We start from the raw sequence: 23,588 nt of genomic DNA, 5'->3' as shown, positions 1-23,588 counted from the left end.
GGCAAGGACCAGTCCCGGAGCACTGGCACTGGCTGGGGCTGCCCCCAAGCCCCCACCCTGCTCTGCTTGGGGCTCCCAGCCAGCTCCAAGGACACAGTGGCACAGCTGCTCCCCTGCGGCCCCACACCAAGAGCATCACTGACCTGGTGAGCCCCTGTTTTGGAAGGATCCCACAGCACGGCACAACATAGGAGCCAGGTGACCCATCACCTGCCAGCACAGCGGGGTGTTGTGGGGCAGCAGCCACTGCCGGCGGAGCATCCTGTGCCCGTGGTGTGGCACCTGAGTGCCACCACCATTGCTGTGTGGAACAGCCGGCAAATGCCAGCTCCCCTGAGAGAGCTGGGAGAGCGGAGCTGTCGGGTCTGTACTTAAAGCACTGATTGCCAGAAATCACAGGACGGCTGTGCCAGGAGGGGGGCAGAGAATTAAATTCAGTCTCTAATTAAAGGTTTGCTCTTCATTTGAATTTCAATGCCAGCTTTAATTTTAGAAACTTTTGCAGGCGGTGGAGCAACATGCCCACCTGCCTGCTGCTGGCCCTGGTGCTGGCCAACATGCCACCATGGCTTGGCTTGGGGGGCATGGCTGTGCACTGGGCGTTTGCTGCCCACCGCAGACAGAGTCTTGTTATGCCGGCTGTAACAAATGCTGTGCTATGCCCTGCTGGTACAGTGCTGGGACTGCCCCACCAAGGGACTCAGCGCCAGGCTGGGGTGTTCAGCGTGCCAGTGTTGCAGCAGGGATAGTACTCACGTATTCGGTGTCGGCCTTGGAGTCGTAGTACTCGATGTCTTCCTCCTGTAGAGAAGAGGGAGAGCGGAGTTAGTGCTTAGCAGGGATAGGGACAGCAGAGGGGTCTCCCCTGTTACTCATCCCCTCAGCACGTCCAACATGCTGCTGGCAGCCACATCACTAGGAACTGAACTCTGCCCCCCCCATGCAGCCCTTGGGACATGGTTGGGACCCCACATCCCCCTTGTCCACTGTTCAAGGACCAGCCACCGTCTGCCACATTTCCCTCTACTCGTGGCTGCTGCTGAGCTGCTGCAGTGCGGGGCAATGCACAGCCTCTGCCACAGCCAAACAGCCCTGCAGCAGTGCCACTGGCCTTACCGCAGCCTCTGCACTGCCACCGGGCTGAGGTTGCATTGTGTCACTGCACCCGGGATGCTCTGGTCCTCCTGCAAACCTCGGGAGCGGCAGGAGAGCCAGGCATGGGCAGTGTGGCAGGCAGCGCCCCTGAAGCCGGCAAAGCTCCACTCCCCTCCCCACGCAGCAGGAATAGGGAGAAGAGCGTCCTCGCTCCCATGGAGAAATGCACGTCATTAATTTGGGGTATTTAGAGCCTATTAAGGCAAAAAGGTCCACTCAGATTCTTCTTTCCTGCATGTCAGGACACGAGGCAGCTGATAAAATTCCTAAAGAGGCAATCTGGACAGCAGCAATGCTGTCACAACAGCGTTTTGTGTGCCATCAGAAAGGGTAATTAAAGGGCACTGGGAGACGCTTCCCTGCGTGCCGGGATGCGAGCACGATGCAGGCGCACGAGCAGCCATCGCCGCACTAACATGTCTGCCACTCAACCAGCTGTCAGCAGCTGTGCAGGCAGCGCCCTGGGATGGTTACTGCTGTTATTAGTTAGCGAGGAAAGTGATCTGGACCCAGAACAGAAATGCAGCCAAAACCTTAACCAAAACACAGTGTCCCTGTCCTCCTGACTCCAACTCTGGTGCTGCCTCTGCAGCACCCAGCCTGGCTGCGGGCTGGTGACAGGGCCGGCGGTACCGTGACACACAGACCAACCTGGCTGGGGGCTTGTGCCCTGGAAAGGGAATGGCAGGTTCGAACAGATTACTAGGAGCTGGCACCACCCACTCTGCTGTCCTGGCCCCACTGGGAGCTGGCAGTCACTAACCCCTCACTGGCATTATCCTCCAGCCACAGACCCGCTCCCTAGAGTGGCTTGCTGCTGCTTCTCCAGGCTGTTATGACACAAGCCCACCAAGAGGTGGGAAAGCCCCTGCAGTGGGGATGCTTCGAAGGTAGGGGCACCGGTAGCAGGGGGATCCCAGCAGCCTGCGCAGCCGATGTTCCCCCAGGATGGTGATGGCAAAGGGCAGTTTCAGCACCCTCCTGGGCAGAGGGGATGGTCCCTCCTGCAGGCTCTGCAACTCTAATCATGGTGGTAAGTCAGCACCGAGAGGGGAAATTGAAAAAAATAATAAATAAAATTGACACAGCATCTTCCAATTTCTGCTATTAAAAAGCCTAGTCATTAAGGGAATGTACTTATTAATTATCTCTGATTTGTTGTGAAATGCTGAGGGGTTTAAAACAACAAGAAAAGGGGAAAAAAGATTAATTTCTCTTTAGGTGCCCTCCCTGTGCTGCTCCCGGCTCCATGCACACCCCTGCCCCTTGCCGGCACTGCTGTCTCCCCAGGTCTGTGGCCATCTGCACTTCCTAATTAAAGGAACCCCTGGGAGACCCGTAACACAAATGAGCTAATTTCATGTTTAATGATCTTTAATCAGAAGTGAGTGTGACTAATAACAGCCATCCAGAAGGTGCTTTGTTATTCATTTTGTCTTCCATCGGCTTCCCCAAAAAGCTCAAATCCCCTCCATCCCCTCCATCAGGCAGTGGCCCTGCTCCCGCAGTGGGTGAGAAGGCAGGAGGAGGTAATGCATGGGGAGGAGAGCTGGTCCCCTGGTCCTACTTTTACTCACACCAGCGCTCCCATGGCATGACACAGAACTGGAAGCAGACACCCTGGAAGGACATCTCTCCCACTAGTTTCCTTAGGGATCACAGAGCCCTTGCCATGCACTTTTTCGTAGAATCATTTAAGTTGGAAAAGACCTTCAAGATCATCAAGTGCAACCATTAACCCAGCAGTGCCAAGTCTGCTGCTAAACCTAAGCACCAAGCCCTGACAACCCCAGCAGAGGCTGGTGGAGCTGGTGAATTTATTCCAGAAAGGAGAGACAGAGCCATTGGAGACAGTCTAGAGATGCCAGGGGTCTCTCAGGAGATGACATGGGGTCCTACAATTTTCTCTCCCTAGTATTTGTTTTTTAAACACACTCGCCTTCTTCATGTAAACCTCTCTGTCTCCTCCTCCTCTGGTCCATGTTAAACCCAGCACCCAGTCTGTGTAAATAGCACCGGTATTTCTAGAGCCTTTCAGAATAAACAGTAATAAAGAAAACAAGCGGTGAAGATGTCAAGGGATTTCAGGGCAAAACATTGCCCCTACCTCTTGCAAACGAGCCTGCCGAAAGCACTCACCTGTTTGCACTGGAGGGGAGGCTGATGCTGAGTAGCTGCTCCTTGATGATGTGTTAACCACTGCCAATTTTCTTGCATCATAATTGCCAAACGGCATCTGTGTAATGGCACTGCAAGCACTGTGTCACTAGCTGGTGAGCATGGGGTTATTTCAGCCTCCTAAACCCTCACTGCAAGGCAGGGGGAAAACAACCTTGGGAGTTAAGTGCAAAGGCAGAGTAATCTGCAAATGCCGCTGAAGCTATTGCCCAGGTTTCTCTGGCAAAGCCACTGAGCAACCATTGTGCCTGTACCAAATCCTTGTGGTTTGGGTTCACTGGGCAGCCCCCAGCCAAGGGCTTGGCCCAGAGCTTTCAGATGGGGCTCCAGGGATGCTGGGTGCCAGAGCCTCCCCAGGGACCCTAGGTCCTGCCTGTCCCCTTGAACCCTCCCTCATAGCCCAGGGCTCCCCTCCTTTGCTGATTTTACACCAAAATGCTGAGCAAAAGCTAATTAACGAAATCAGGCTGTGAACTTCTGCAAAGCTGCAAGCTGGAGCCTTGCCAGCAGCTCAAGGGAGGACCCTGCTTTGGCACCAGTGCTCCCTGGTCACGTGCTGGCGGACCAGGGTTGAGCCAAAGCCCATGACAAGGAGGGGCATGGCAGGGGTCTCAGGTAGGTGGTGAGGCGCACTCCCCCCCCCCCCCCCCCCCCAGCCTTCTCCAAAAGCACTCAAATATGTCTTTTTTTGCCTAAAACAATTACAGTGACTAAAAATACTGCTAGAAAGGTCAGTGCTCTGCTCTCTCACTGAAGATCATCAATATCAGGACAGGGGGGTGCTGGCCCAAACCCCCAGGTCAGCAGTCTAACAAGGTGGCAATCAAACCACATCATGCACACAGCTGCCACTGCCCTGAAAAGGCCTGGGAAGGAGCTGCTGGTGGCACCTCAGCCCCTGGCTCCAGCCTGTCCAGCTGGAGCACACTGCCAGCAGGGACACAGCAGAGGTGACACGGCTCACTCTCCCCCTGTATAGCTTTTCTGTAAGATCATCTGAGCTGGCTAATCCTTCTCCTGCAGATGTGTTGTCCTTGGAAGGATTGCCTGCCGTCATCTTGTAAGGGTCACCCTGCCGACTGCATGCCCTGGGGATGCTGCGGCTCCTGGGAGTGATTTTGCAGGTAGCTCCTGCTCCACTGCATTTATTTTGGTTCATCTCAGCCCTCCGGCTGCAGGTTTCATTTCTTCAAGTGGCACAGGTGATCCCTGCGGCCAGGAAATCTCTTTCAAGATTTACTTTGCTTTGGAAGAGCCAAATCTTGCAGCAGTTTACCTTCCAGACAATTAGGAGGAACTTGGAGGGCGGCAGGAAAAGACAAGATGGATCCTAAGCTGGCACCTGCCTGTTTCCCAGCCACTGGATGGGGTCTGTGGCACAGTCAGCATCCCAGCCCATGGCATTCTGATGTAGGGACAAGGCAGGTGACGGGGATCTGTGCCTGCTCAGACCCATGGGCAGCTCAGCAGTTTGGGAGAGTAAGCAGGAGCCAGCATGCCCCCACAGCACTGGTTGCTGTGCTCATAAACCCGTCTTTCCTTTGCCATCAGCACTTACAAAGGGCAGTTAATATTTAGGGAGTTCTTCGTGTCTCCAAACTATTAAGCACACAAAAATAGCAACAATTTTTGCTTATAGTTGCACCTTTCATATGGAAGATTGCCTGCAGTGTGTCACGCAGCTCCTGCAGCTCCTACTGCACCTGCAGCACCTGCAGCCTTGTGACTGCATTAAGGCTGGGTGGCAGTAGGTGGTGAGCAGGGGGACACAGAATGTTTCCACTGCAGCGTCACCCCCTGCCAAGCCCATCCATGTCGGGAAGAGTGATATGGGACCATCTGATGGCTGTGCCTGGGGACGGGTCTGTGCCAGCCAGTTTACCCTAGTTGGCAGCTGGGGCTGGAGGCCTCAGCCAGGTGAGTGCTCACCCCAGGGTCTCCCAGCCTTGGCACAAGCACAGCAGCCTTCTTGGCTGCGTAACAAGTCCAAGAAAATGTTTCTGCAACAGCTGCCACAGGGCAGTGTGAGGGCTATGGCCAGGAACAGGCTCCCAAAGGGACTGCATGAATCCCTGGGAGAAATTCCTACCTGCAACCACAGCCACGCCTCTGGGCATCATAAAAAAACCTCTGGCAGTGGCTAGTAGGGCTGAACCTTTTATTTCCACTGGGCTAGAGATAACTTTGTCCATATGCATCATGATGAATCCTTCCCTGGTCCCTGGGAAGAGGAAAATACTCATGGTTAGCCCCAGACACCGCAGGCTGCCGGGTGGACTCAGCCCAGCCCAGCGGGGACCATGCCCCTCCTGCAGCCCTTGCCAGGCGAGTCCCCTCGCATCCTACCCAGCAGCAGAGGCTGTACGCATTACCCAGGACAGGTGGAAACAGTCATCATAATCTGCCTTGGCAACTTTTTTTTTGAAAGCAATTTCCTCCCTCTGCTTCTCTGACAGAGCTGGGGAAATATTTAAGTGACCCGTCAACAGTTTTTTCATCTCCCTGAGAAGATGTTTTATCTGATCATGCCTCGCCAGCTATTCTTCTCTACATGGCGTCTCCTGTCCGCTCCTGCTCCTTTGAGGCTGTCTCAAACAAGATGCAACTGCCTCTCCCCTCTGCTGCACCCGGGTACTGCAGGGATGCCAACACACACACAGAGCTGGCGGGTGCTGAGGACACCCTGCTGGTGATGGGATGGGATGGGATGGGATGGGATGGGATGGGATGGGATGGGATGGGATGGGATGGGATGGCAGCACTGGCAGGAAAGCCGGCAGCCCTCACACCGAACCCTCGCACCCATGGAGCTGCCATGGGTGGCCTGGCTGTCTTGCAGAGCGGGGGGCGATGGGAACCCCCTTCAAGCCCCATCCTTAGCTCTAAGATGGAATGGCACTGACATGGGGATTTTTGTGAATGATTTTCTTGTTCTCCTTTTCGGCCAGAACAGCTCTACGGCAAGGTTGGTGCTTTAACACAGTAATTCTCCGAGCGTAATGAAAGCTGACATTATATCAAACACAATAAAGACTCTCAGTTGATGGAGATCATTCCTGAACACACAAACCCATTAAACTGAAAAAAAAAATAATATCAATTCTACACACTCACCAGCCAAAAGAAAATGTGATTTGTTATCTAAAAGGGGGTTATAAACACAGCTTCAACGCACTTTCTGTGCTGTAATGAAAACTGTGTTTGAAATGGCAAGACGACTGCAAATTAGAGTATTTGATTTTATTTTCTAACTTTTTAGGTAAACCTTCTACAAGGGCAAGTGCAAGGTTACAGCGACGATCTTTCTGTTCTTGGCTGATAAGTAGGATCTGTAATTAAAGGAGGAGAAAAATGAAAGGAGGATAAGGACCTGGCGTTTACCTTTCTAATGCCGCTTTGAACACAAAGCCTTGCCTGCATCGCTGTGGCAAACCCACAGGAACAGCCACCAGCACCCACGCATGGCATGGTGCGGCTGCCGCTCCCACTGCAGACACGTGCTGGGTGGACCGTGGCGGTGCCAGATGGAGCAGCCGGTTGGGATGCCCAGAGGGATGCTGCATCCTGGGCTGTACAGCTGTGGAGGGGCATCCAGCCATGCCGCCATGTCCCTCTGCTTTATCCCTCACCTTTCTTGGGTGTCTGGAAGTGCAATCTCTGTTATTCCTCCTGTCCTTCCCCATTTGGCAAACCGCAATCCCGTTTTCCCTGGAGTTTCATTTCTAATGGAGCTTGAAATTATCTGGGCTTTGTTATTTGCTTGTGTGCTTGCAGGCGGGGGTTATGGATGGAGGCAGCAGCGTGGGGCTTCCGGGCACCCGTGCTCCCTCTGCCACTTCCACGCATGCCCCCGCACCCCAAAACCACCCATGTTGTGCCCAGCAGTTAAACTCTGTCCCCAGCAGCTCTTATATCACAGCTCATTGTATAGCTATTTTTCTTTTCCAAGGAGAAAGGGCCTCTTAGGCTCTGACCCTTCAAATGGCACTTTCCAGAACCCAAAAGATGAGAGGTGGGAGGCAGGAGGGCATCAGGCAGAGGAAGAGGGGAGCTTCCCACTGTAGTGACAGAAAATGCAGTGAGGAAGAAGAACTGGGAGAAAAACAACAGTAATAAACATTTTATGAAGCAGAAAATGGCTTATAAAGAAGTCAACTTTTAAAGGCAATTTATATAATCCTGGCAAGCACACATAAATGCGGGGATGGATCTCTGCAGCGTCAGAGTTTCCCTTAAAGGGACAAATAGCTCTGGCAGCTCCGGCAGACTGACACGCAGTGATGACAATGCCCTGGGATGCATTTTGCGACTGGCAGCGCAGACCTGCGCCTTCAACATTGTCCCCTGGGTCAGCACAACCCCTGCTCCCACATGCTGTGGGGGTGCAGGACACCTGAGACCCTGCTGATTGTGCTGGGATGGGACTGAAGGTCTGGAAAGGAACCTAAGGCACTGGAAAAACCTGGAGGAAATGGAGCGTGTGGGTGGAGAGGAGCTGGGACAACACGAAGCTGGCTGGGATGCCCAATGGGCAGCATGGCAGCTTGTCAGCGAGGATGGATACAAAGGATGGCAGCAAAAAACTCAACATGACCTTCCAGCATTTTTGTAGGTACATTTTGCAGATCTCTTGCCTGAGCAGGGTGGCAAACAAAGGATGGAAACCTAGCAAACAGCACTGTGGTGGGGGTTGCAGCCCTGATACTCCATCTGCTGCTGGGGATGGTCTGCACAGGGAACAGGGTTGGGGACATCCAGAACAGGGGGACAGCCCTGATGTGCCCTGCGGCTCTGCACAAAGTGGAGCCAGCCTGTCCTGGTGGACCCCCTGCAGAGCCCTGGATGCAAGCCCAGAGGCCAGAAGCTTCTCAGTGGGAAAAATGGTTGGCCAGGCCGCTGCAAACTGGGAGCTTTTTGGGGTCCCTTATCATACCAGTGCCAGTGGCTGCAGAGTCCTATGGTGGGAGTCTGCCCTGTAGCAACGAGACCCAGCTTTTGCCTTTCTGGGGCTTTGCCAGGCTTTACCAGTGGGTGAATGTGCATCCCTGAGAGACCCTTGCTATGCAGGAGAGGAATGGCATAGCCTCTCCCTCCTCTAAATCACCAGGGTGGTACAATGACCCCACACTGCAGCCTGCCCCGCCAAGCCCCATCCCTGCCCACCATGCCACCCCGAGCTGCCATCCAGCCCTGGGGTGAAACGAGCTGGAGGGACAACATGACGGGTCCCCCAGGTGCCACTGCATGGGTGCCCTTGGGGCCAAGATTGCTTTTGGCCAAGGAAGCACTCCACTGTCCAGGGGAGTTCTGGGGACATGTGGGGATACAGCTCCTGCTTGACATGGCCAGGGTGAGGAAAAGGGGCAGGGATGGGGCAGGGCAGCATGGGGCAGGGGGGAGTGTTTTGGCAATGGAGGCGCTCTGCAAAGCCCCCTGAGGTGGGAGGTCGAACTCAGCCCCTTCAGAAAGGCCACCATGGCTGGTGCATGGCATAACACCAAAAAAAAAGTGAGAAAAACTAAACTTTCCTTGTAGAGATGGGTCATGAGTTACTGCTGGCAGCAGCCTCTCAGCTGCTCAGGTTCCTGCTCCTATTTCATTTTCCCCCGGACTTCCATAGCAACCCATCTGCAGTGAGGTTTAATGGGGCTGCCATTAGCACTAATGCAGCGCAAACACTCAGCATCTGCTGGTGCGTCTTTGGATGGAAACACGAAAATAACCGCACTTGCCGCAATCTGTCATCGACTCTGGAGCGAGGTTAGGACGCGACACGCTGGGAGAGGAGGGGAGAGCTGCGGCCAGAAGGAACAAGCTGCTCCGTGGGAAAGGACCGGAGGAGGAGCTGGGGATGCTGCGCTGCTGCCTCCCCTGCCTGCTGCCCATGCCAGCACCGGCAACAAGGCAGGGGTGGCAGCAGAGCCACTGTCACCAGGGCTGGCACGCAGGTCAGACCATGCCCTGCCATTTCATGGATGAAGGATGGCAAAAGGAGGAGGTTTAACCCCAGCAGTGAGAGCCGTTTGCGCAGCCCCTCTGCCCCTCCACTCTGCCCGGGAACCAGGGCTGGTGCAGGCAGGGTCTGGCAGGGCTGCTGCCAGGGGGGCAGATGCCCAGTGCCCAGGTGCTGTGCGCAGCGCGCCAGGCCAGTCCATCAAGTGTCCCAGCCGGGTCTGGGCTGTCCTGATAAAGCTGAAGTGAGCTCTGCGGTGACGCATCACTGCACATTGTTTCTGGGTGACTCGGTCCTAATTACCTTGATGAAGTGGTTACAAACAGTGCTATTAAAAATATTTTTTCTGTGAAAGTGTATTTCTGAAAGGTTTGTGCTGCGAATGGCAAAACGATCCAAGAGCTCTGCAGCGCTCCAGCCTTTCCCAGCCCATTTTGTATCCTGACTGTTATCCCCCCTGCAGTGGCAGGCATCCGGGTCTAGATGGAGGGGGAGCTCTTTGGGGCTGCCAGGGGCCTGCAGCAGGAGCCCCTGCAGTGCAGCAGCTGCCCGTCCCTGTGGCCCAGGGGATGAGTAGAAGCACTGAGGACTGCTGCAAAATGCAGGGACTTTGCTCCAGCTCTGCCTGCTCTGCCTGTGCCCCAGTCACAGGGCATCCACCCCTGGGTGCTAGCCCAGTGGGGAGCGCACAGGGCCACCATGATGCCCCTGGGGTGCCCATGGCCAAGCTTTGGGCGCTACTCAGGGATGAGTTGCCCTGGGGCTCCTGACTCCAGAGGACACACAGGATCAGGCCAGCATTAGGGGCATAGGTGAGAGCCTGTGGGAGATGCCCACAGCTCCCCCAGTGCTGCTCCAGCCTCCCCCAGAAGCCCTGAGCCTGCAGTTGAGGTGCTGGTGAGGCACCAGTGTTGGCATCAGCTAGTGCCTGCACCAGACCTGGTTATCCTCTTAACCTCCCCTCCACCACCCTCCTGGAAAGAGGTCACAGTAATTCAGCAGTGCTTTCATGCAGAAAGGTCCTGGTGGCCACTGGTGCCAATGACAACAGCGGGGACACCTCACCTCTCCTTAGCGAGGCTGCTTCTGCTAACAATGGGAAAAACCCCTGCAAGCTCAACCTTCCTAGGTGCCTATGGGACACACCTCCTGGGGGATAAGGATCAGCCACGAGCATCCACCCCACCTGGCCATGTGGCAAATGAAAGCCAAGCAGGTTGACAACTTGCCTCTTCTCTTCTGCTCCTTCTGCCTCTTCCTCCCCACACCAAACCCTGGTGACCTATGGCAGGAGGGTCTGTCTAAGAGGGATGTGGCTCCAGGTGTTCACCTCCTTGAGCAGACTGTGGTGGCAGAGAAATTCCCCCCTCCCCACACCCAGCAAGGGCTGGTGGTGGGGCTGTCCTGGACTGGTCCCTCAGCAGCTGTAGGGGGCTCCCCGGGGCTGGGCAGGATCTGGCCCAACCCAGAGGAAGGGGCTGGGTGGCTCAGGAGTATTTTTTGTTGTAGACTCCGTTTGCACTGGAAGAAAAACAATCTTTCCTTCCTTTTGTATTATTATTATAATTTGAGAGCATTTCCAGACAGAATCCTTCAGGTTCCTGCTGAGCGCTATCACCGCCAGAATTACAAAGTCAAATGCAATCATTAAACCTGCGTCTTGCCTCTCCTGGCCCAGATTGCTCCCTTCCCCAGGAACAGTCCCCACTGCAACTGTCGGCAGACGAGTCGCTGCTGCCGTCACCCCACACAAGACCCGGCTTGGCACCAAACCCACTGGCTGCCGGAGACAGTGTGGGGATGAGTCTCCCCATCCCCCAAACCCTCAGCACTGAGTTATCAGCTTGACCTTGACCTCCTGCTGCCTTCTTACAGCATGTGCAGGCAGAGGTGAGGCTGGAAATGAGGTTGAAATCACTCCCTTTGCTCTTGTTAGTGCTGGCAGACGGCAGTGCTGGGGCCACCCGCATGCCGAGCAGCATGGCACGGCCAGCGGTACCTCGCAGGGCAGCTGAGAATGTGGGGACGGAAGAGGGATGGGAGCAGGGATGGGATGAAGAGCTGATTCCTGTGCCAGGAGTCATCCCTGAAGCTGGTGCCTCCACGGAGCTCAACATCCAGGAGGGAAGTGGGAGGGAGCCGCTGGGGCAAGGAGCCTTACCCGGATGTTGTCCTGCCAGTGGTGAGCCTTCTGGAACTTCTCCGCCGCGTTGGCAAGTCTCTGCAAAACAAGTGGGAGAGCAGCAGTGAGTCCGGGGAAGGTGAGAGGAACTGGGCATCGCCCACACCAACCCGGGGCTGTGGGTGCTGCCCCAGCACCTGCCATCCCTCTGTTTGGGGGATCCCTCAGGACCCTGCCACCCCCTGCCGTGGAGGCAGGGGACAGGAGGAGGGATCACAGGCAGCAATGCCTGGAGAAGGACAACCCGGGCATGGGGAGCAGGTGCTTCTCTGCTTGCTCCTGCCTTTCCCGGAGCAAGTCAGTCTCTCCAAAGGAGTTGGTGCCACTTGAACAAAGCCAGGGCTGAGCCACTGCAGCTCGGCAGCAGTTGGCATTACTGCTGGAGCTGGGCAGGGTCTCATCTGTGGCACAGGGCAAAGACTGAACCAGGGTACCTGTGCCGATATCCCCCAGCTCCCTGCGGGGCAGGGCAGACCCTTCAAAAATACTTCAAAACCCCCTCAAAATGGGGCCCAGAGATGTGCGGCTCAGTCCACCTGGATTAACCCCTTCACATACCCATGCCCTCCTTCACCCAATCACATGCCCTGGGCCATCGGCGTGCCCCTCTGCAACACAGCGGTGCTCCCAGGGAGCTGGTGAGAGGAGCAACACCAGCTATGAGCCACAGTTGCTCTGCCTGCCGTTGCTCCTTGCAGCGGGAGGTGCCAGCGCTGGGCTGCCAGGCCAGGGCCCACCCAAGGCTGCAGCAAGCACGACCCTCTCCCACGAAAGCACGTGAGGTTTCAAAGGAGACAAAAGTGTCTCCACCCTGATGGCTCCGGAGGCAGCAGGCAGTACGGGCAGGCTGCTGCCCATGCTGGTGCAGCCAGAGGAGCCAGAGCTCGCCAGGAGCAGGTTGGGGTGATGCTCAGCACTGGGGCAGCCTCACTGAGCTCAGGCTCAGCTGCGAGAGGCCTCACCAGCACAGAGGGAGCAGCAGGGCAAGGCTGGAGATCAGGCAGTCCCTGGGGTACTGGCAGTACCGGGAAGAAGCTGCAATCTGGCCTTTAATGGAGCCCAAGGGGACAGACAAGGGCAAGAGCTCTGGGCTTTACAACAAGATCTACTCTGCATCACTAAGCAAATAAAGCCAAGAGCCAAACAAGTGACACAGACCTCTCCCTCCACCCCTCCACCAGCCTCAGGCCCCCAGGGGTGCGGGCAGCTGCCTGCCAGGGCTGTAGAACCCAGTCAGCACCACAGCCCAGCTGCAGGAGCATGGTGTCGGGAGCCAGCCCGCAGAGCTGAGGGCCACCCGGACCCCTGAGTGCTGGGCACCCTCACGGCTCACACGGGCTCAGGGTTTATCTCTGCAGCAGCACAGCCCACCTGCTCCCCAGCAGCCATTGCCTTTGTCAGGGTGTTGGGGAATACACGCTGTGGAGGTCTCGGCGCCAGGGGCTGAGTGGCTAATCTGGATGGGGTTAACTGGCCATGAGGCTTGTGATGCTGAGGCTGTTGAAGCCCAGGAAGGCTCCCTAGTGAGTTAGAGACACGCATCAAGCAGGTGCTGCTGCAGGACCTGCTCCTTGTTTCCCTGCATCCCCCAGTGGGATGGGACATGCTTTGCTCCACATACTTACAACCTGCTGGCAGCCAGAGAGCATGGGGAGGGAGGGGAGCCCTGGCCACCTCCAGCCCCTGAATTGGTTGGGAGGAGGCAGAAGAAGCACCGGCAGTGGGCCAAACAACAACCTCAAATCACCACCTGGGCAGCACTGCAGAGATGCATCTAAGATTCCCAGTGCTACTGCACACCCAACTTCCACGCTGTGAACCCCAAATCCCAGAATGAAACAGCATTCCTTTGCTCAGCAGGGATCCTGTGTGCCGGCAGGAGCCCACTGGGGCGGCACTGAAATCCAGCTACATCCCTGGGAATCCCAGAGTGCCTGGCCAGAAGAACATGTACGCACAAGACAATGATCTCCAGACAGGTGGACAAGAGCCCTGGGCACAGCCATATGTGCTGCAGCTGCTGTCCCCATTGTCACCAGTTCCTCCAGTGCTCCCATCAGCTCATGGGGATGCAAAATGCCTCTGCCCTTCTAAGCAGATGCTGGTGGGAAAGAAAGTCCTGAGGATTCACGGTGTCTCCTCTACGTGGCCCCACTGCCTGCAGGACAGTGGCAGCAGCCGGCCCCTGGCAGCGTGGCAGGTGCAGGGCCATGACAGCAGGTGGTCTATTGCCAGGAGCATGGCAAAGCACAGGTACTGAAAAGTAAGGTGATGAGCAGTGAAAGACATCATAGATCTGGCCCTCTCCAGCCAGAGAAAGCAGCTTGTTCTTATCAGATGTGGGGAAACATGTATCCATCACTGCATAATCTTAGCACACACTGGTCGAAACATTCCTGTTTAATATTTTCTCTTTTTTCCATCTTGATTTCCAAATCAAAGTGTTTGCTTTCAATGGCCAGCACCCAAGGGGAAAGATCAGCTATCAGCTGAGCATTGAGGCAAAATACCTATGGCACTGGTGGCAGAGAGAAGACAATGGGAGGCAACATGTAGCTGGACAGAAAAGCCAAGTAATGTCAGTTTTCAGGGTGGTTCTGCGAGGGGCTCACCTGCAAAGCCACAGCCCTGCCTCCCCAGAGCCACCTAAAAAAGCCGTGGCCTAATTCTGCACATCATCCCCGAAAGCTTTTGTGCTCAGTTTATATATAGAGATAGCTGATTAAAGGCGAGCATTTATTCTGAATCATGTTTAAGGCAGCAGTGATGAAATATGCATTTTTCTATACTTGATAAGAGCGTGTTTGTTTATTATGGGCCAGGGTAAGATTTATGGACATATTTAACTATTCATCGCCTTGTGTGAAGTGCCTGGAGGGTTGCAAATGGTGCAGTAAGGGACGGCTACACCCAGGAACGACACTTCAACAGAAGATATTTTTCCTCTGGCAAATGTCAATTTGTCAAAGTCGAGCCGGACACAATTTTATTTAAAAAAAAACAAACAACCCAGATGTTCTTGTTCGATAAATAGCACGTTGCAGGGATGGGGGAGCCTGTGGCAAGATGGCACAGCCACAGCAGGGTGCTGTGCCAGATCCTGGCTCCTGCTGGACATCCACCCTGGAAGAAGGCACCCACCCTTCCCCTGTAACAGGAGATCCTCCGCCCGTCTCCATCCCTGCTGGGGGACATGTCTGGAGCGATGCTGTGTTGGGGGGCTCCCATGGGAGCAGACCCATCATGTCCCAGTCCTGGCTGGTGCTATAGGGGAGCCCCAGCTACCCCCTGCCCAGAGATGGGCTGCTGGCATGAACAGGATGGGTGATCACTGGATTTGGAACCCTCCAAAACCATGGCAACAAGGACAGGGACCCCAAGGGGGCTATTTGCCGTATCTTTGCTCATGAGCAGAACCTGCAGTTGTGTGTTAGGGCTGGGAAGGTGCTGCTGCTCCAGTGACCCGCCCCCGGCCACGTCTCCCCAGGGAAGGTGACGGGTCTGCCTGGAGCCACACACTGCTGCAGGACATTCCCATTAATGCCAAATGAGTTCATCATGAATAATGTTATCATGATCGATACAGCTCAAGGATTATTTCTAATCCTTAATAATGATTAAACCATTATTTTTCAAGTGTTACAGATCAATCAGTCCATCTCAAGGCGTGCTGCGTGTAGGGACTGCAAGATACCCAGGATGCAGGCAGTGCCCTGGGGAGCTGGGCAGGGGTCCTGTACCCATACACAGCAGCCACTGAAAGCTCCCAGTGGGCTTCAGACCTGGGGTTGCCAATTGTGTGGTTCCAACGGCAAGAAAAATCAAAAGAATTACCAAAATAAAGCATGGGTATGAAATATCCACAAATTTCCAGCAGGGTCTGGTGCAGGGGCTGCCCTGGCCATGGCACTTTAAGGAACACAGTTCTTTCCCCAGAAGTTCCTTTACCCAGGGCTAAGGACAGGAGATTTAGAGGCTGAAAACACTGAATTGAAACGACTCTGCAGGTCATAAAAGGCCAGCAGGAGATTTGCAAGGGATTGGTGTTTGGAGATCCTGATGAAAGGGGGTCTGCGAGGAGGAAGGTGCTGTGCAGGCTTTATTGCGCCCCAGCCTCTTTCATATTCCACACAGTGTTCCTCTCTGCCTCGCTGTTCACCCAGGCAGATCCATCAGGAGCTCCCTGCTCAGCCCACCGGCTCGCCCGGGATTAAGGTGCCTGAGGGACAGCACGGACCTGGGATGGGCAGGCGGCGGCAAAGGAGGCACAGCCAGGCATGCACCCTCCCTCCAGAAAGCCGTGTGGGAAAGGAGAGGGGGACAAGGTGGGTGACCCATCTACCTAGAGGATGGCACCTCCAAATGCATGGCTGCCTTCTTCCCCCACTTGCTCCAGGACCTCGTTTCCCAGCCCCCCCCACCCACCAGCTCAGCCCCCCCACCCCGAGCACGGCTCACCCATGCATGCTCGCCCACGGCAGCACCTTTTGGGGGCAGCTGGTCTGATGCCCCAAAGCTGCTGGGAGCAAGGTGGTGGGAAACACTCTGAGCATCGGAGCTGGTGCAGGCAGGGACTGCAACCTCCTCTCTAGGCAGAGGGGACCATCCCTGCTGTTAGCATCCCTGCTGCTTGAGAGGCCAGCATGCAGGGGGATTTCCCCCAACATAGCAAGCATCCAAGGGCGCTGCCCACCTCCTCCTTGTTGCCCCTTCTGCCCCATCACACCCAGGGCTCTCCTGAATTGCTCCAATATTTTTTGCACAGCAGCTTTCCAAGGGAAACTGGTCCAATGCTCTGCTGAATCTCTCCTCCCTGCACCTACATGGCAGGAAGTATGCCCTGCTGTTTCCCCCTCAGCCAGATCAGTGGGTTTCACTTGTGAGCAGCAGAGCAGAGACCAGAGTGGCACAAGAAGGCCAAAGGCCAAGGTTGGATTTATAAAACAGGATTACAGCAAACACCTTGCAAGAGGAGACCGAGAAGCCCTGCGTAACAGCAGTGATGCCGTCCCTGTGTCCCAAGCCTCCGCACCCCATGCCTGTGCTGGTGTTGGGGAACACTCCTAGAGGACCGTGGGATGGTGCCCCCGGCTTCTCCCTGCAGCCAGTAAGGAAGGGCCCAGCACTGGCCCAGTACATAGCAGCTGCGTGTGCCCAGGGATATCTGCTCTGAGGGAGAGCCGCTCCTGCTAAGCTTTCATTTAACTTCCCTCTGTGCAGCTGTTATCACCCTCATCTCAGCGCCTTCCCACATGGCGTGAAGTGTATTAACCTCCTGCACCTCAGCACACAGCTGGAAGGAGAGATCTTTGCTGGAGATTAAAACAGCCCTGCGCTACTGGGCCGGAGAGGTCCACACAGCATCTTAACATCCCAGCCCTCCTAAAGCAAAAAAACACAGGTGAAAGGTGAAGATGAGCAGGTAAACAAACACACACAACAAAGCCAAGCAACCCAATCTCCAGACAGAAACACACCCGGGGAGCTGGTTTTGCAGCTCTTCCACATCCACAATGAAGGAAGGAAGATGGCACAAGCTCTCTCCTTTAGCACCAAGCCTCCCTGCACGGACAGGGCACCCCAAAACCGCCTCTGCTGCTGCAGAGCATCTGGAAAGGCAACGGCCCACTTCATATGCCTCCATCCCAGTCTGCCTGTGTGCATCAGAGCAGAGGGCACCTTTCCACAGTCCCACCTCCTGTACCAGCTGCGAGGTGCCCCGATCCCATCTCTCCCTCTCGTCCACAGCCTCCCCTCTCCCCATTCACTGACAGTGCCGCACACACACCCCTATGCAAACCCTAACGGCACAGCGCGCATGCCACCATCAAAAAATGATCAACCGGCAACAAAAGACGACAACCCCCTTATATACACATAGGGAATATAAATCTTGAGTAAACACTGTAAAGCAGCGAAGCATCTCATCCTGTAATAATCTCTGAGACAGTTGATCCCAGGGCTCTTATTACCCCCGCAGCCGTCATCTGAAATCCAGTCGGCAGCGGGCTCAGCCACGGCTGAGTATTGATCAAGGAGGCAGCTTCAAACATGCTGCAGCATTTTTCTCTCAGAGCACTAACTTGTTTGTCAATAACTCCCTGGGCTGCGCAGAGGGAAAGGGGTGGCCAGAGCCCATCTCTCCTCCTCTCACACCCAGATCCAGTCTGTGCCAGAGGGAGAACGGAGCTGGAGCCAGTGCTGGCTGCTAACACTCCCCTGCCTGTGAGAGAGCAAGTAAAGCCCCAGTGAATACTAAAAAGCAGGTGGTAAATCCTCCAAGGGCTTCCAGACCCCGGTGTTGTACCAGCTGGTGCTTGCTGCTGGGGTCTGAGAGGGTGGTGAGCAGGGGGACACCTCTGCAGAGCCAGTGCCACCAACAGCCATGGTTACAAACACAAACCTGTAGCAAAACCAGAGCCAGAGCCGCTGCAGACCCCCCCGTGGGGCAGTGGCACAGCCAATACCTGGCCCTGGGAGCCTGGGACAAGCCCCAAAGCCACAGCTTTTATTATTTTACTGACCATCTCAGTAACTCCTGGCTCTGCAGGCCAGCAGCACGTGGCTCTTGTTCCCCTGCCAGTGCCTCTCTTTGCTGAGCCACGATTTTTACTGGTAAGAAACACCACCCCCAGTCCCAACAACCACAGGGAGGAGAGAAGCAGAACATCCCAAGCAGAGAGGTACCCGTGTGTTTGCAGAGGCGGTGGGGGAAGGGAGAGCATCGCTGCCTGGGGCTTTTCTCCTACCCCAAAGTATTGCTCAGGCCTCCAGAAGAGCTTAACTTCTCGCAGATGGAAAAGCACCAAGGGCAAAAGACCATGCAGCTAACCAGGCATCCTACCATGTGAGCCTTGCCTGGCGTTCTCTCTGCTCTCTTCCCCTTGGTGCAAAGCCCCCCTCCGTTACCTTTCTGCTGGTGTTCATTTGCTTTCCAAAATCACAAGCATGAGCAGTCTGCCCCTGCTCCCTGTCACCCTGACTGCTCCCTGGGAGAGGAGGAGGAGGGCAAGGGGAGCTGTGCCCTGTGTCCCCGTCACGACACCTGCCCCTGGGAACCAGCCTCAGCTCAGCTGCTCAGACCCTCCTTGGCTCCTGTTTTCACTGATACGATGCCAAATAGCCACTGGCCCATCCCTCCTGGGGGAGGAAGGGCAAATACCAGGGTGCAGGATCTGTCCCCACCTCCACCAGCAGTGAGACAGAGACACGGAACACAGGATGGGCAGATGGGACCTGGCACAGGCAGGCGCAGGCAGGCACAGGCAGGCTTCGCCTCTCTCACCATCCCCTTTCCCTGCACGTAGCCAGCAGAAGGAGCGTTCGGCCACACTGGCATTGCCGCTTCCTGCATCCTTCTGCCTTTCACCCTGGATGTATGGCAGCAAACCCTGCTCCCGCATTAGATATACCTTTAAAGTATACTCTTAAATGCCATCATGTTTAAGCACTGCTGGAAGGTGCTTCTGCTTGGCTCTGGGATGCAGGTGGTCCCTTGGGAAGCCAAACCAGGCACACTTGCCTCCTCTGTTCAGGACCTGAGAAAAAGCACTTTCCTCCGATCCCTTTGCCACATTATTTGCAGTCATGGCAGCCTTCTGCATCTTCTACAGTGGACAGAGAAGAACGCAGGGACTTCTGCTCCAAGATCCCAATATTCAGCCAGAGGAAGAGCTGAGCCAGAAGCTTCAGCTGCCCCGCGGCAGCATGGCTCTTCATGCTGCCCCTGCCCGGGGGCACCCACGCTGCCCCAACCAGCAGTGCAGGGTGGGAGCAGCGCTCCACACAGCTACACTGCCACACAGTTCAAAAAAGGCAGAGGTGAGAAACTAGAGGATATTCCCCAGCAGGTCCAAACTAGGGCAAACACCTCAAGCTTCTGAGATAGAGACGATAACAGAGGATGTGCTTGGCCAGGCCAGCACTCTTGACAGCCAGCACTCCTCAACCATCTCAGCCTGATGTAAACTCATCCCTGGAGCTAGCAGGCGATGGAGCTGTTGCAGCAAGCAGCCATCGGGACCCTTGCGTTCCTTTCATCAGTGTCCTCAAGAGGAAGAGGACTCAGGGCTGCACATCAGGCATCCCTTTCACCTAGAATTTAGTGAGTATTTGATAGTGAGAAGAAAACTAAGGATGTAAACTGCTTTTCAAAGGCTGTCCGCATGATAAATCCAAGGCCAGCAGCTTGAAATTGTGCTCATTTCACACCTCTCACTCTCTTCTGGAGCATCAGCTCACAAGATGAGCAGGGCAGAGAAAGCCCAGTCTGCTCCTGATGGAAGTTCCTACTACTTCCGTAGCAGTCAGATCAGTCAAAGTCTAACTGGTCTTAAACGGTCTAAAGAAATTCCTGGCTGGCAAGGAAGAAAGCCTCTCTTGGGATGAAGCTGGCATATTAATAGCTGGTTCCTAGGAGGTGCTGAAGGGCTGGGGCATACCAGCAGCATCCCAGAGGGGTGATGGATAAAAACCACCTGACAAACATGGCTCCAGCACTGTTTGTCAGCTGCAGGTGGGACAGACATGTCCCAGTAGTGTCAGGGCTTCCCAACTTCAGGGCTGCCCACCCCAGTCCGAGCCTCCTGGTAACTGCAGCACCGCTGCTACTAGGAAGGCTGCCAGCCGCATCATCAAAGCTGAAAGCCTGGCAAGTGCCCCTACCCACAGTTCTCGTTGTTGGCTACTTGGGGACAGCTAATGCCAGGGTCCTGCTGTGTGCTTGGTGGCACTGACATGGCAAGGACAGGGCAGCCAAACTACTGGGCACAAACACGGCATCCCAGTGCAGCGCAGTGGGTCTGCTGGAGCTCTGCCACAACTGGAAAGGCTTGGGAACTCTATCCTGCGGTTCTCACTTGCTGGGTGATGAGCAGCTTGCTTGCCACACAATAAGGTTTCAGATGATCAGAAATAATTCAGGTTAAGATGCATTTGCTAGAAGGTCAGGGCTGGGGAAGTGTGATGGCAGGCGATTCACCAAGCTGGGGAGGAGGAGCAGATGCTGCCCTGGGCTCCTTCTGTCTCCTTTTCCCCCTGTACCAGCATGCTGTGACTCCCAAGGGATGGGTAAGCAGTGGCCTTGGCAGACTGGAGGGACATGGCTCCCATGAAGGGTTTCGTGAGACAGTTTACAGCACAAGGTCCCAGAGCAGCCTCAGCTTCTGCAGTGTTGGGAGGGTCAGCAAACATATTAGTCAGCACCTCAGCCTGCTGCTCCAGCCCCATCTCCTCCCCAGATAATCTCCAATCATTCCATCCAATGGCCCTCCCTAAACCATGCTTGATCTGCACAGCTCCAGCTACAATCATCAAGCAGGACTTGTCACAGTTCAAAATCCATTACAATAACCACAAGGCATTTCAGCAGCAATTATAAGAGATAGTTTCACTTAAAAATCAATTTTACTTAGAGCTTGGGGGAACAGTTTTTTTAAAAAAAATACAGAAAAAAAAAAAGAAAGTGATACAACTTGCCACTTGGGCAAGAGGAGGAATTTGCCCAGTCAGGTCTTAGCAGCCAGAGTCTCCAAAAAAAAAAAAAAAAAAAATCTTTCCTTATCCTTCCGTATTTTGAAGATATAAGTCCCATGTTAAGATGTCAGGAAGTTCAAGGAGTGGTTCCCCCTGCCCTGCCAGTGCTCTGCATGGTACCAACAACAGAGAAGCTTCCGTGAGATGCAGGAGGGCATTCCTGGGAACCCAAACTGCAGCCAGCCTCTATGCCTGTGTCCCAGCGGGCCCCCGTCCCCCCACCCCATGGGGTTGAGGCCTTTTGTGCCTTTGAAATCTTCCCCTTTAGGTCTTCGCCTTTCATTCAAGCAGAGGCTGTTAAAAAGTTTGCGCTGGAAACCACTTACAATCGATTTATTTTAAGGCATCACCTCTTGCTGCGTTGTGATGTGTGAGCTTTAAAAAGCACCTCGTTTATTATCTGCTGCTGTGCGGGGATTTCCATACGGCACATCACGGCGCAGCGAGAGCTCCTCTGTTATTAAGTTTTTATGGTGCGGCAGATTTTCAGCACGTGGAATTCCCCCCAGAACACTCCAAAATGTCACCACCCTGCACCCCCAGCAAGCTCCAAGAAGAGCCCTCATAAAAATTCCTGGCTTGAAACCCTTCCGAGACATGGGTGGCATCTTCCTTGTGCTCCCCAGTGCCACCAGTCACCCTCCTGCAGCCTATGATGGGTCGGGCACACTCGGCAGCGACTTGGGCCCCCACTACCACCATCATATAGACACAGCCAGAGCAGTTCAAGCTTCCAGTTTAAAACACCAGAGAAAAGCAACTGAAATGCAAAAAATCCTGTAAAGGACTTTCTAGTGGTGTTTTGCTCTGAGAGAAGAGCACCATAGTTGGAACTAGCTTTGCTCAGATCTTCAGAAAAATGGCAGGCAAGCCCCAGCAGCTCCAGGTGCCAGCGGGAAGTGTCAGGGAGGTGGAAGCCAGCAAGCTTAGCAGGTCACCAAATGGCTCTTCCCAATGTGACAGCTCACTGTGACCCCAACGCTCACCCATCTACCCCTGGCACTTCCACAGGGCAAGGGGTAGCCTCCCAGTTGCCAGGACCCATTTCCATCCCTTTGCGACAACCACCTCCACCCTTCCTGCACTCTTGCTGTCCCTTTCTGCCATGGGGACAAGACTGGCAGTGCCAGGCAGAGCCCCCAGCCCCACCCCAAGAGCAAGAGGCGTTGTGCCACACCAAAAGGGCAATGCCAAAGAAGGAGGAGGACGCGAGACTGAGCAAAGAAAATGTACTATCTGTGGGGTGAATGGTGCCCTTGGAGACCTGAGAGGAAAGTGCAACGAGCAAAGCTCACAAGGAGGACCCATGGCTTTGGATGCTGCAAATGGGAGCGGAGGGAGCAGCAGGACACCAGGCAGAGCCTCAGGGAGGGCTGGGCAGCCTCTTGGGGTTTGCCCATCACTGAGGTTTCACAACAATTATACATAAAGGTGGCCCGACAATCTATCAATCAAATGATATGCTTAATTTTGAAAGTCCAGTTATTATAAATTTACACAACAGAAATGTAAGAAAAGGCGTCTGGAGTTTGACATAGCCCCCAAGCACCATCAACACTGGCATTGCCACTGCATCAGGAACACTCATGCCCAGCAAACAGGGAAAGGCGACAAACTGCCTGGGGACATAACACACAAGTCTCAGGCCACTTCCCTATCCTGGCCTGGTTTTGCCAGGGCAGTTATTCCCCTCTCCTGAGTGACGCAGGAGGGTTGGCTGAGCGGCCCTTTGAGTTGATGGGATCATTCACGTTCTTCACCCCAGTGTCCAGGTCTGAGAAAGGATCACAAACCCCTTTTTAAGATCAAGAAGCTTCCTCATCCTCTCTTGGCCCTTCAGCCTCTTGTTCTTTGGCAGAGCTCAAACCTCAAGCTCTTCAGGCTTCGTTGCTCTTTGGGAAGATGTCCCAATGTGCTTTCCCACTCCTCTGCCTCCTCGCTCAAAACCCCAAACCCTCATGCAGTATTCCCCTTCAGCCCCCACCCCCTGTGTTGATCTTTATGGACCACACAACAAATCCAGGCTGCTGGTTGGCTGCTGCGCAGATCGACATATGGCAAAACCATAGTGTTGCCTTGGTTTCGCCCTCTGTTCACCTATTCTCTCTCATCTGGAGACTAAAATTTAAGTGTCATTTGACTCCACATTTTTACAGCACAGCAAGGCCGACTCATGACCCAGCTTCCTTGGTGTTACAACAAAAGAAGGAACCAAAAAACCAGCAAATGATCACCATGGATGCAAGGAGGTCTGATGGTCACCCCTGTGTCCAACGCCCAGCTTAGCCCCTGGCAGGAGATGCGTCCCTGGGCAAGAGAGGCATGCATTCGACTTCACTCTGAGTCTCTCCATTTTCTGGCTTCCAAAGTCTCCTGTCATTCCCATAATATAATTTTCACAATGAGCTTCAATACAGATCTACTCCTGACTCTGTTACTGACTTTTAATGTCTTGCTCTCCCCCCTTCTCTTGGTCCTTTTATGCGGAAAGTACTCTCATTGCCTGCTGCAAGTCCAGGCACATAGCTCATGCCCAGCCGATGTGATGCCCTGAAAATGTTGGTGCTAATAAAGCCCCGGTAATAA

The 23,588-nt window shown here is 54.6% G+C and overlaps 1 protein-coding gene across 3 annotated transcripts in view; it reads right to left on the bottom strand.

Annotated features, from left to right (window-relative positions):
- CACNA2D2 (calcium voltage-gated channel auxiliary subunit alpha2delta 2) overlaps positions 1-23,588 on the bottom strand; it is a 454,520-nt gene that overhangs the window by 33,532 nt on the left and 397,400 nt on the right. For all 3 annotated transcript variants that reach the window (XM_055804987.1, XM_055804990.1, XM_055804989.1), the window contains exons 5-6: positions 11,448-11,507; positions 757-801 (exon numbers count right to left, since the gene is read on the bottom strand). In XM_055804987.1, the coding sequence (XP_055660962.1) occupies positions 757-801; positions 11,448-11,507 (105 nt within the window). The remainder of the gene's footprint in view (positions 1-756; positions 802-11,447; positions 11,508-23,588) is intronic.

The sequence above is a fragment of the Falco peregrinus genome, chromosome 5, assembly GCF_023634155.1.
Source record: "Falco peregrinus isolate bFalPer1 chromosome 5, bFalPer1.pri, whole genome shotgun sequence".
Taxonomy (NCBI): Eukaryota; Metazoa; Chordata; class Aves; order Falconiformes; family Falconidae; genus Falco; species Falco peregrinus.
This window is presented reverse-complemented; position numbering and strand designations above follow the sequence as displayed.